Here is a 13,658-nt window from a genome sequence, read left to right on the forward strand (position 1 = left end):
CTCTTTCCTGTGCTCCATGCGCCATTCCACCCATTGTAATTCAACTGCAGACTCGGGCAACAGTCTGTGCTGATCCAGGCCTCTTAAGTTACAGCGACCCGAATCTGGAGCTCTTGGACCGCCGCCGTTAACGATCTCATAGGTTATAAGCCTATGATCACCCATACTGGCCTCGGGTCAGACAGTCCAACTATTTGTACTCCTAAGCAGATCGCCCGTCACCAAGGTGACGTTTGATGCAACTTTCCCCCAGTTCGAAAGAAACAGAAAGCACAGTGAGGGACATTGCACTGACTGATAGTGATGAAGAGGCTTTGTGCGTTGTGCGCATCGGCTCCAGCTCACAGCCGGTCACGCTTAAAAACTCATGATGTATCCCGATTATTTTGCTATCTCAATTACATAGTGAGATATAATCTCTTCTCTTTTTTTTCATTGTGTCATCCTTTATTGATGACCAGTATATATAATTCAAAATCATATACGTTATTAAGAGCTGCACTCGGTAAGCCAAGTAGCCAAGTAGTTATCGTTGTGATGAATTCAAAATTTTTACTGTTACGCAATTATACGTAAAAAAAATAATAGCACATATACATAAAAATGTCTTTATATTTCATATTTTCCCATTCAATTTATGTATATTTTGTAATTATAATGTTTCTTAAAAAATTGAGAGTATGCAGTAAACAATTCCTTTTGACTCGTAAAATATTAATTAATTTTTCCCAAATAATTTTGTCACTAATAAAATCACTAAACTAACGATTACGCAAATAAATAAATGAATTGTGTTTGGATATATTTTTTCTTTAATCCGTTAACGGATAAAATATCTTTTCATTTAAAAAAAATTAATCTCACCTCAAATTATTAATTGTTGAAACGTCAGTAGATTATTTCATATAATTTACTTCTAGTTTCTTGTCTGTTTTCTGAACCGGGTAGTTAGTGTAGTGCGGCTGAGCGAATGGAATTTTACCGTCAACGATAAACATCGTCCGATTAAGAACACAAAGTTACCGTGATGCTTCTCGTGCTGTAATAACCGACTAGAGGCAGTTATTATTTTTCGTTTGAGAATAGGGCTTTTTTTTTTGGTTAGCTGGCATTTCTACCACCACTACCCCATTCGGTCGCCCTAGAGCATAGACCAAATGTTCCGTGCCAAAAAACGGCTACTGTGCCTCTAAAAAACGGTATAGCGACATCGATCCCATCTGCTCCTAATGAGCTACCTAACTTGCGTGAGCGAATTAAGCAGGGTTCCGTACAACACCCGCTTAAGTGTCCTAGTTGCTCACTTGTCAACAATAAAACTAAATAAGGGAGGCGCACCCCTTGTTACAATTAAAACTATTGAAGTTCTTACATCTAAAAGGCAGCAATTTAGGCTGCCACGCCTCGGTTGCTGTATGCCAGCTAGTACCTGTCCACAATTTAACAGCTTTTGGAGTTAGTTTGGCTGGTGGCCAGCCATTACCTCAAGGAAGGATTCCTACAACAGAGCTTAGGAGTCATTATTACATTACACAACCCTTAAAATTAACGATGACGGTTGAACATAGCAACCTCATCGAGGAACTCCCACACGGTCCGACAATGCGGCTCTCGCCACATTGACTCGCCGTTTGTGAGCGGCCAAGTTTCCCCCCGACCTCTAAGTTCCAGGGTGGCTCGATCTCTGGCCCCCCCAAGAGCAGGGCAGTCGAACATCATATGCACGTTCGACTGGACCTCCCCGCAGACACACAACTCATTAGCCACCAGGCGAAACCGAAACAGATATTGGTTCAGGTTTACATGGTTGGTGAGCACCTGGGCACCCGACGCCCTTAAAAACGAACTCGAGGCATACCATCCCCCCAGATCTTGTATAAAACTATACAAGGATCTTCCCTTAGTCGTGGTGTGCCATTCAAGCTGCCACGTCTCCATCGCGAGGCTCCATAGCCTCTTCCGCAGACGGGAGATAGGCAACTGTACGAAATTTTGTTCCGGTGCATTGTGATATCACCGTTCCGCTCCGGTTCTGGCCCGGCTCGAAACCGCATCTCAAATGTCTCGGCCTCCCGACCTCTTCGCAACTTCCACATGACTGCTCGAACTTTCACCACTAAATCGATTGGGAGAACCTTTCCTAATACAGTAGTAGCCTCGTAGGAGGTTGTTTTAAATACACCAGTACATACTATCATGGCTCTGCGCTGGGCACTCCTTAAATTTTGAAGCAGTGCTCTATTTCTTTCCAACCTATGCGCCCAAACTGGCGCCGCGTATGCGATCATACTTTCGAAAACGCCTCGGTACTCCAAGTACATTTGGCGGCCCGACATCCCGTAATCCTTCCGAGCAATCCTCCTAAGCTTGTGCATCACAGAGACAGCGTCCGCCACAACTCGCTTAATATGGTTACTAAAAAGCAACTTATCATCAAACAAAACACCTAGGTACTTGTGAACTCTCACTCGGCTGATTACACAGCCTTTATATTTAATATGGGGGTTTCGACTGCATGATAATTTGTCTGCACCCTTCAGAAGCATAAACTTCGTCTTGGGCACAGAAATCTTTAAATTTTGAATGTACATCCAGCCCTTGGCGGTTGACAAAGCCGCCTGCGCTCTACTTTCTAGCTGCGGTCGTGAATTGCCACGAACTAAAAGAATAGGGCTTACTAGGTTCGCTCATAGATAACACATAACTCAGACTGATGCACCCGGTTGTGTCGACTGCAACTGCCGACTCAAAGGTACCGCAGCAGTGGTGGGTAAATTTGATATTGATAATATAAAAGCACTGCTCCAGCATTCTACTGGAAAAATTTAACGATCTTTAATTAAAGCGATACTGTAAACTATTTAATTACAAATAACAAATTAAGTGACTTAAATTCATATAAATAAAACAGATTATAGTAGATCGCTATAATATATGGTGGAAATTATATTTTATAAAAGAAAATCCTCTGTAATTTCAGAAAATTCTCAGTTTAAAAGAAATCAAACATTAATGTAACAATTATCAGAAATTAATGTTTTCTTCTACACATTTTTTTACAATAGTTGTTTAAATACACTACAATGACATTGTGGTCCATGTCTAGGTCGGTTAGAATCATAGATAATCAGGTCGGTCCCGAAATAAATATTTTTTATAGCAACCAGAATACAATCTATTCACTGTTCGATAGGAAGTGTTGCAGTCGCAGTCGTTCAAATGCACAGACGCTAAAAATTTATCTGTTACGTTCCTCCATATTGTAAATTAAGTAGCGGTTTTCTCCATTTTTAATGTGGATCCAGGGAATCTCCGGCTAAAACTTAAAGTGTATTACCAGAGAAAATAGATCAGGCGTAAAATAACAGTATTTCTATTAAGAAAGAGAGGTTCTCTTAGAAGAGAAATGAAAAATCAAACCTAGTAACTTCAAATATTATAAAAGTAAGGTTTCTTAAGAAGATTTCAGCTATGATTTCTAAACATCACGAATCGGAGTAGCAAATTAATGTGCGATGATATTTCATCGAAGGATACTCGCTGAAAAAACTATCTATACTAACTATATTTCTTACAGACAATAAAGATCCGTACGTTTACCGGTCGATGTTTCAATCCGCAGTGAAATATACAAAATGAATTATCGATCGTTCAGTCTCATGTTTACTGGAAGGTATGTAAAATAGCTACCGTATATTATAAGAAAAACTTTTAATTATTAATAAATTAGCTTAAATTGAAAAAATAAATTAAAAGGGCAAGCTTTGTTTTGATATTACATCTTTTGCAGGTCAAAAGAAAATAATAATTGTTCGTATACGTAATGAAGTTTTATCTTAGGTAAAATTATATTACGAGTAGTTGAAATAGGTTTACAGTTAACCTTAATTTCTGCGGCAGATAAAGGAAACCTATCTCTTTCGTACTATTTTCATATCAAATTGTAATCATTACCGCCTAATCGCTTTCTGGAAAACTAGAAATTAACGATTTTAATCTACTCGCCGCGTTTTTTTTTCTGTTATTTAAATCCCGTGTTAATTTCTTACTTTTCGCGGAAGTCGCGCTAAATCGTCGTTAATCGGATATCGATCAATATAAAAAATCTGATGTGAACACCACATGACTTCCTCATACGTCTATTAAATTACATATACATATTTATGCTGCACTTCATTTAAACTTATCTCATTTGAAAATGAGATACGATACTCCAGTTCTGTAATAAAAGTGGATACTTACACGACTGCTAAAATATTAGTCTCTATAAACATCAAATATTTATACAATTAATTCAACAATCTTGCCTAAAATGTTAGGTTGTAGAAAAAGTCCCTTGATAATTATTTAAATATATTTAATTGTTTACCAAATAATTCAATAATAAAAACTGATTATTCTACACAGTAAGGTCAAAATTAATATTTGTAACCAACATACATGAGTTCACTAAACGGAATAGTTTAATAATTATTAACTTTTATTTATACGACACCAGAAATCTGAAATACACACTAGAAATCTTGTGCATATTACGTACAAGTGAAAAAAATTTCAACAATGACTTTAAATTGAATACAGTTCAAAAATTATTTTATTTTTCTGTCAAATTATTAAAAAAAAATGACTCTTTAAAACAAATATGCAATTTATATAAGAATTTGCTAAGAAAATCCAAAAATAATACGATTCTAAATTATAATTTTCAATTAATATTAAATAATCAGATGTTTCACCAAATTTATTACATATACACATCTAATAATGCCTATTAAATTACATATAAGTTTTTAAAAGTACATAAAATTTTATTTCCCTGATGACTTTTGATTATTTTCATATTTATTTTTAAATATTATTCTTGAATAATTATTGATTGTAAATTTTTGTTTACTACCACGGGTTAATAATTATTAAAATATCAATATATTTAATTTTTAAAAAGAAGTTAAAAAAAATAAATAGGATATGAAGTCTGATTCAAACCGATGTGTCTTCCCCTTATAAGATCCAAATGTTTCATTAATTAAAATGTCATTTGGCTGTAACTCTGGAACCAATAAAAATAAGTACCAGTTATGATACATCGTTAAAAAGCTCTTAATGAGGGCTTATTACTCAAGTTAAGTAAAGCCAAAATCAATTTTTTTTTTGATTTAGCCTTACAGTTTTGGTGCAGTGGATTGCAATCAAAAGGGGCGGTGCATAACTAGGTGTTACAACAGTCCTAAATCCAAAATTTTATCATCCTACAGCTAATCGTTTTTGAGTTATGCGAGATACGTACATACATACATACGTACTTCACAGGGAAACTAGTTAAAATGGATTCAGGGATGGAAAAAATGGATATTTAGGTTGAAATCTGAAATCAGAAATTTTTTGCGATCACAATGCTTCATTTATTTCCTAAAAGGAAGTAAATCCATTAACGATCAAATGATACAGGAATATTTTTAATAAAATATAATATTGTAGTTGTGATAAATACAAAATCGGCTAAATTGTCGTCTATTACAATCTATAAACATATAAACAGAACGTATACACTCGTACAAACATAACTACAAAGCAAACGATTACGTAAATAGAAAATTACATTTCCATTTCTAAATTCACTTTGAAAGATTTAAATTTGTTAATTATATGTATTCTATAAAAGTAAAATTACACATTTATATTATATTCATATGAATATAAACGATTCCAAGATCATATACACTTACTTCAAATCCAGATTCACATACGTAACTAAAATAAAGTTTAAAATGTATTATTTTAAGGGTTTGGTAAATCATTTGTTGATCGAAATTTTCATATACAACTGGCTCTAAATGGTCTTGGTATTTGAATTCTCTTGTATTATTATCTTCATGTAAAGTACATCTGAAAGAAAAAAAAAAACATTAATAAAAGTCTTTTATAAAAAAAATAAAATTTTAAAAATTGTCTCCTACATTAAGTATCATAAACCGATCGATCCGTTTTAATGATAAATAATTAGTTAATAAACATTTAAAGAAGAAACAAAACCTATTTTTATGTTTAAAAATTATTCTAAAGTACAAAGAGTTAGTTGCCCACGAATAATAGTAGCCGATAAGATTTAATCGATGAAGAAGAGTAATCGATAAATTATATTCCTGGCAACGAAATGGAGTTTTAAACAACCAACTCTAAAACATAAGACCGAATGTCTGTGCACAAACGGCAACTGAGCCTCGAAACGTAAAGCGACCAGTATCCTAACATAGCTCCTAGAGCTTACCTAACAGCATGAGCGGAGTAAGCCTGGTGCCAAACACCACCGACTTACGTATCCTAACATCTCACTTGTGATAAATTTGCTAAAATGGGTAGGCGCCCCCGTCAACTACAAAAATATATATGACATTCATAATAAAATTTATTTCGTCTAGGCAGCAATTCGCTGCCATGTCTAGGTTGCTGAATGCCAGCAAGTACCTGTCCTCCATTTTATAGCGCATGGAGCTATATTTGACTGATGGCCAGCCATTTCTCAAGGGTAACTTCGTACGGCAAGCGGTAGGAGTCTTACATCCCTTCAACTACTGATGCCGGTTGAATAAAGCAACGGCATCTAGGAACTCCCACACAGTGCGACAATGTGGTTCATTGACTCATTGACTCACCACTTATGAGTGGCTAATTTTCTCCTTGACCTCTAAGTTGCAGGGTGTCCTGAGTTCTGGTCCCCCCCCCCCAAGAGCTGGGCAGTCGAACATCCTGTGATCGTCTTGACTGACATCAAAACTTGACTGATTTCAAAGAAGACGCTACTCGTCTCTTCACCGGACCCATCACTCGTGGTTGCTGAATCTTGTCGTCAATGAAGGACATTGACGCCCGCTTTGCTCCCTCTTCTAGCGTCACACATGTATGGCTGCTTTTAAACTTTTCGATCTACAAAAAACACTTTTACGTGATAAAGCACCGTCCTCGTATTATGATAAAGACTTTAAAAAAAGTTTTAAAACCTTTATTTGTACTTCACGTGCACTCGTTTTTATTTAAATTTTCTTTTCATACTTATTTAATTTTGGAACCATTCCATGAAGTATGAATTTTTTCTAAAAATTCATCCATGAATTTTTTCTAAAAATTCATCCATGAATTTAAAAAAAAAATATTAGGGTTCAAATACAGAGATAGAAGAACAATTGCTAACATGTACAGGAACCAAACAGCAACAGTAACAATTGAAGAACATAAGAAAGAAGCCGTAATAAGAAAGGGAGTCCGACAAGGATGTTCCCTATCTCCGTTACTTTTTAATCTTTACATGGAACTAGCAGTTAATGATGTTAAAGAACAATTTAGATTCGGAGTAACAGTACAAGGTGAAAAGATAAAGATGCTACGATTTGCTGATGATGTAGTAATTCTAGCCGAGAGTAAAAAGGATTTAGAAGAAACAATGAACGGCATAGATGAAGTCCTACGCAAGAACTATCGCATGAGAATAAACAAGAACAAAACAAAAGTAATGAAATATAGTAGAAATAACAAAGATGGGCCACTGAATATGAAAATAGGAGGAGAAAAGATTATGGAGGTAGAAGAATTTTGTTATTTGGGAAGTAGAATTACTAAAGATGGACGAAGCAGGAGCGATATAAAATGCCGAATAGCACAAGCTAAACGAGCCTTCAGTAAGAAATATAATTTGTTTACATCAAAAATTAATTTAAATGTCAGGAAAATATTTTTGAAAGTGTATGTTTGGAGTGTCGCTTTGTATGGAAGTGAAGCTTGGACAATCGGAGTACCTGAGAAAAAAAGATTAGAAGCTTTTGAAATGTGATGTTATAGAAGAATGTTAAAAATCAGATGGGTGGATAAAGTGACAAATGAAGAGGTGTTGTGGCAAATAGATGAAGAAAGAAGCATTTAGTAAAATATAGCTAAATGATGAGACAGACTTATAGGCCACATATTAAGGCATCCTGGAATAGTCGCTTTCATATTGGAGGGACAGGTAGAAGGAAAAAATTGTGTAGGCAGGCAACGTTTGGAATATATAAAACAAATTGTTAGGAATGTAGGATTCAAGGGGTATACCGAAATGAAACGACTAGCACTAGATAGGGAATCTTGGAGAGCTGCATCAAACCAGTCAAATGACTGAAGACAAAAAAAAATCCATGAAGTTAACCACAATTTTTTTCATTCTTTGTTTAACGCGTAACTGAAACATTTAGCGAATAACTCCTTTATAGTATTTCATTTTAATTGTATATTCCCTCTATTTCATTTATTTTTGGTTTGCGTAAATGTATCGTTATTAATTCATAAATTAATATAATCTTTTTTTATTTACATGAATTTCATTCACCTAATTCTTTATTTGTAATTAAATAGTTTACAGTGTCACTTTAATTAAAGATCGTTTAATTTTTCCAGTAGAATGCTGGATCAGTACCTTTATAATATCAATATCAAATTTCCACCGCTACTGCGGTACCGTGGAGTCGGCAGTCGCAGCTGACACAACCGAGTGCATCAGTCAGCGTTATAAGATATATATGAGTGAACCTACTGTTGTTTATTGTTGATTGTAGAATTCCATTCGCTCTGGCGCTCGACACGAACTACCCGCATCAGAAAACAGACTAAAAACTAGATACTAATAGATAAGAAATTAAAAGCAAATTTTATGAAATGATTAATGAAGTTTCAGCGAATAATGATTTGAAGTGTAATTAATCGCTTAGAATGAAAAGATGTTTGAGAAAATACATTCCGTTAATGGATTAAAGAAAAAATATTTCCGAACTTAATTAATTTATCTATTTGCGTAATCGTTAATTTAGTGATTTTATTAGTGATAAAATGATTTGGGATAAGATTTATTAATTTTTTACGAGTCAGGAGGAATTGTCATCTGCATACTTTCAAAGTTTTACAAGAAAAAGTATAATTACAAAATATACGTAAATTGATTGGGAAAATATGAGAGGTAAAGAAAATTTTATTTATATATGCTATTAGAAGTTTTACGTATAATGGTGAATCAGTAAAAGCTTTGAATTCATCAAAACGTTTATTACTTGGGTACATGTTGGCCTATCGAGTGCGGTTGTTAATAAGGTATATGTTTGAGAATAATACTTACTGGTGATCGAAAAAGGCTGCAGGAATAAAAAAAAAATCATATCTCACTATGTAATTGAAATAGCAAAATAATCGGGATATCATCAATTTTTTTAAGCGTGACCGGCCGTGACCTGGAGCCGATGGGCACAACTCTCAATCTCTGCATCACTGTCAGTCAGTACACTGTCTGTCAGCGCTGATTGTGCTTTCTACTGAAAGCAGAAAACACAGTGATTTTTTTTTTGGTGACGGGAATATAAATCAGTTAAAACTGTTCAACGGACTTTGCGGCGTGTTTTCGGAAACGATCCCCCTCATGCAAACAGCGTTGATGGTACGAGCAGATTATGGAATCTGGCAACGTGGATGTGAAAAAGTTCATCGGACGGTCCAAAACTTATGACGAAGCTGTCAAGCATATAGGCCAAAGTTGTTGCACGTTTTCCCGCAACAAGTTGATCTAGTCGAAGAAGTAAGTAATTTTCTGTAATGTTTCAACAAGATCGTGTGCCCCCATGCTTTAGCCTAGGCGTTCGACGCGCTCTCAATGAAAGATTCCTTAATCGTTGGATCAGTAAGGCTGGTCTTGTGCTTTGGCATCCGAGAAGCCCAGATTTGACATCTGTAGACTTTTTTCTATGGGGTTAAGAATATTGTCTACAGCGAAAAAATCGGGGATTTAGAACATTTAAGACAATGGATCATCGCTGCTGTCGCCACAGTTATGGCTGCGATGATTTGGCGGAAGCCGATTATTGGCTGTGGATGTTTGCAGAGCGACCGACGGACTTCATATTGAAACAATCTAAGGTATGAAAAAACATTTTTAAATCGGTGAATTTAAAAACAAAATACTCGTTTGATTTTCTCTAGTAGTTTCTGAGGTACAATTTTTGTCATTGCTGCAAATTTTTTCGATGATCCTGTATTTTATTAAAGCGTATGTGTAATGCTCTGATTTCATATTTTAATAGAGATAGTAAGGTGAATATATATTTTTGATAAACTTTTCGCCTTTGAGTTCGTTTATTCTGTAAAATTTACGAATAATATAGTTTATCTTATTAATAGGAGGATTCTATTTTAAGTGCGGATCAATAATAACGTTTAAATACTTTTAGTTATTTACCTTTTCTAGCGAAGGACATACGCGACCCTCAACTCTATCCGAGTACAAGTAATTTGCTGGTCTTAGAGCTATGCAGTTTGGAGGATGGATTTTAATACTATTTCAATGTTTTTCTGTAACGAATGCGGGATAGTTGATCGTTGATTTGTCGGAAAAAATTCCATTTATAAGTATTTTAGCGTGAAAATACGCCGGTCAAGGTACAATTTGACATCTACGACTCCTAATACGGTTAAAATGTTATCCTTTTTTCACCAACAGCTAATAAATATTAGTAAGTAATTTTTGGCAAAAGAGATGACATTATGAGCGACTACGACTGTCACGGTTTTAATAAACCGTTTGTATAGGTTAAGAATAGTATCGGTGAGAGAATCAAAAGTAAGGATTTTGAATAAATTTTTTAAATAACTATCGAAAAGTTTCAATGTTTGTCACAAAAACCCAAACTTTCTAAATTTTTAGAAGTTTTTACAAGGGAGAATATCAAAGGGTTTTAAAACTACAAAAATACTTTGAGAGTTTATTGTTTGTTTTAAAAAGCGTTACACGTTTTACAAACTGAGTTGTAAGTACCTGCAGTGATTTCTTCCTTCTAAAAATCAAATTTTTTTGTTTATATTAATTCATTTTAAGATAGATTTCATAAGAAAATTACCCATTGTAATAGGTACCGTGACTCCACATCCGGAAAATTTCGACATATCCTCGCGTTTCACATCCCCAGATACCAAAACCACCGTCAGTTCAGAAGTTTATACATATATATATATCAATATGTATAAAGTGAATAAAGGTAATAAAGGTAAAGGATAGTGAATATATATATATATGTTCACTTTCTTGTGGACACGATAACTGCCGTAATTTTGTTCCAATCACGTTCAAATTGATACATAAAATATAACGACCGAAAATCTCGGTCGAGTTGGTTAATGGACAAAATCGGACCACTGGAGTGGAAATGGGGGATTTTTCGGAAAAAAATAAATCGCTATAAATTTCTTATTAAGTAAAATATATTTTACTAATATATTATATTATATATTTAATGAATTATTAAGTAAAACAAATTCGTTTAAAGTTCCTACTATTTTTTGGATAAGGTCCTAAAACTTATCTAAGTAAAGGTTTTTTATATCACCAACCATTGGCCGAGGGGATGGAAAAAATTGTGTTTCGAAGGCAAAAAAATCATACCTTAGTTATAATCTCAGTATTGACTCGGTTTAAAGTGGTCGTTAGTCCTCTAAACACATAAAATTGCCCGTAACAATTTTTAATATGACGAACCCTTACGGCAAGGGATGACCAAAATGTTACTGGATTATAAGAGATGGGGCTTGCATATCCGAATGCGCTCGAACATAATAATAAAAATAGTTGGTAAGGGGAAATTATTACATAATTAATATATATGGATAAATGTCTGTAATACTACTTACATCATTTTTTTATCAAAGTTTTTGTCCCATTCCTCATCTTCACCTCTAAAACATACGTAGAAAATATGGATTAAATAGTGTGTTACATACTGCAGTAATAACACATTAAAATCAAAATCTCTTTGTTTTATCTAATAACAGTAGAATAAATTTAGCTTGTTCAATTTTATTGAAAACCTGAAAATCAGTGAGAGATAGGGCGAGAAAGAGGAAATGTGTATGTATTGTAAATAATTTAGCTTATGCAAATGATATCCTTATAACAGAAAACTAACGGTAAATTATGTTATTTAAAGAAATTAAATTAAGTAAAAAAAAAAAATTAATTAATATCGGCTTACCTCTACATTTAATTGAAAGTAATGTTGCAAATTATTAGTTATTATTATTATTATTATAAGTGTTATTTATTTCAACGAATTTAAAAAAAAAGCACCGTAAAAGAACATAATAATTTACTCTAGTTACGTGGACGATACTTTTATCGTATTTAATCGGTTCATACGGCAAATAGAAATCTAAAAAATTACAAATATAACATTAATAATCGATTACAATTCATTCTCAAATGGAAGTAGTTGAAAAAAACGGCATTCTAGGACAAACGTCTTCAGGTGTGTTTTAAGACGTTCAGGTGTTAATTAGGTAATGTCTTAAGACGTTACCAGACCGTCTTAAGAAAATTGTCTTAAAAGATAAGAAAAACAGTCTGAAGATTCTGGTTTCCAAGAAAAGCGATATCTCGAGAACGGGTGGGTGATTTTAAATATTCCAAGTGCTACGTCATCATTGTGGCATGGCGGACCGTTCCGATTGGTTTTGGTTCCGCCCCGTCCTTTATTGGGGGGGCTATGTTTACAAAATGTTGAATAACTAGCAAATGGGTGTGAGATTTTAAAAATTCAAAGTGCTACGTCATTAGCGCGTCGGACCAAACGCGAGGTGTGGATTTTGACGGGGTACCAGTGCCCCGATTGGGGCTATTTCCAAATATTTTAATTACTTTTAAACAGGTGGAGGTAATTTTAAAATTAAAAGTATGACGTCATCAGGGCGACGGACGGATTACTACTAATATTATAAATAATATTCAAAGCGAATATATATTACCAAAGTTGGCACCCCTGTAGAATTTCAAACACCCCGCTGAGGGAAAAGGAAAATTCCCACAGGGAAAACGGGAAAAACAAATATGGCGGACGGCGACACTAGCTCTCCCTGCGAAAGCAGAGAGTACTATTGACGCAGTACCCCTATTTAAACATTACTACGAATATCTGACCGAATTGAGTTATCTTAACAATGACGATAATACCGACATTGATTGAGTGCTGCGATAAAATTGTTTCAAGAATATTATCAATTACCAATAGACAGCGAAGTGATCGAAGAAACTGTTCGGTTGATGCAAAAACCTAGATGCGGTGTCATCGATTCCATATCACCTTACAAACTAGAACAGTACTTTTGGAATAAACGCAATATATCGTGGCATTTTTCGTTCGCGAGTAATACCATTCAAGAAATAACTAATAAAGATTTCGATGTGTGGGCTAGACATTCAGCATTAACATTTTATCACTACGTTACCAACCCCGATATTGTTATATCATTCAAAAGATTTACACACAGATTTCAAATAAAAAAAAGATGTTTCGATGGTTGCGATGGAAAAGAAAATATTCTTGCACAGGCTTACTTTCCTACTGAAAACAAATCTTTGATTGAAATACATATTGACAATTCTGAAGATTGGAGTTATAATACCGACGGAAACATTAATCCGAATGCGTTAGAGCTTTACTCAATGCTAATTCATGAAATCGGTCATACTTTATCTTTAGAGCATTCTAGATACAAAAATGCTATTATGTTACCTAGTTATACGAATTGGGTATTGATGATATTGCGGCTATTCAAAGTATATATGGATAACCGCAGTCGACAACCTTCGTTATGACGTCGAC

General features: G+C 34.4%; 1 protein-coding gene across 3 annotated transcripts in view; it reads right to left on the minus strand.

Moving 5' to 3' along the window:
• Positions 1–13,658, minus strand: part of LOC142322956 (uncharacterized) — a 204,600-nt gene that overhangs the window by 30,574 nt on the left and 160,368 nt on the right. For all 3 annotated transcript variants that reach the window (XM_075362068.1, XM_075362061.1, XM_075362052.1), the window contains 2 exons: positions 11,692–11,736; positions 5,727–5,886 (listed from right to left, as the gene is read on the minus strand). In XM_075362068.1, coding sequence (XP_075218183.1) covers positions 5,727–5,886; positions 11,692–11,736 — 205 coding nt within the window. The remainder of the gene's footprint in view (positions 1–5,726; positions 5,887–11,691; positions 11,737–13,658) is intronic.

Source organism: Lycorma delicatula, chromosome 1 (genome assembly GCF_047948215.1).
Source record: "Lycorma delicatula isolate Av1 chromosome 1, ASM4794821v1, whole genome shotgun sequence".
NCBI classification, from domain to species: Eukaryota; Metazoa; Arthropoda; class Insecta; order Hemiptera; family Fulgoridae; genus Lycorma; species Lycorma delicatula.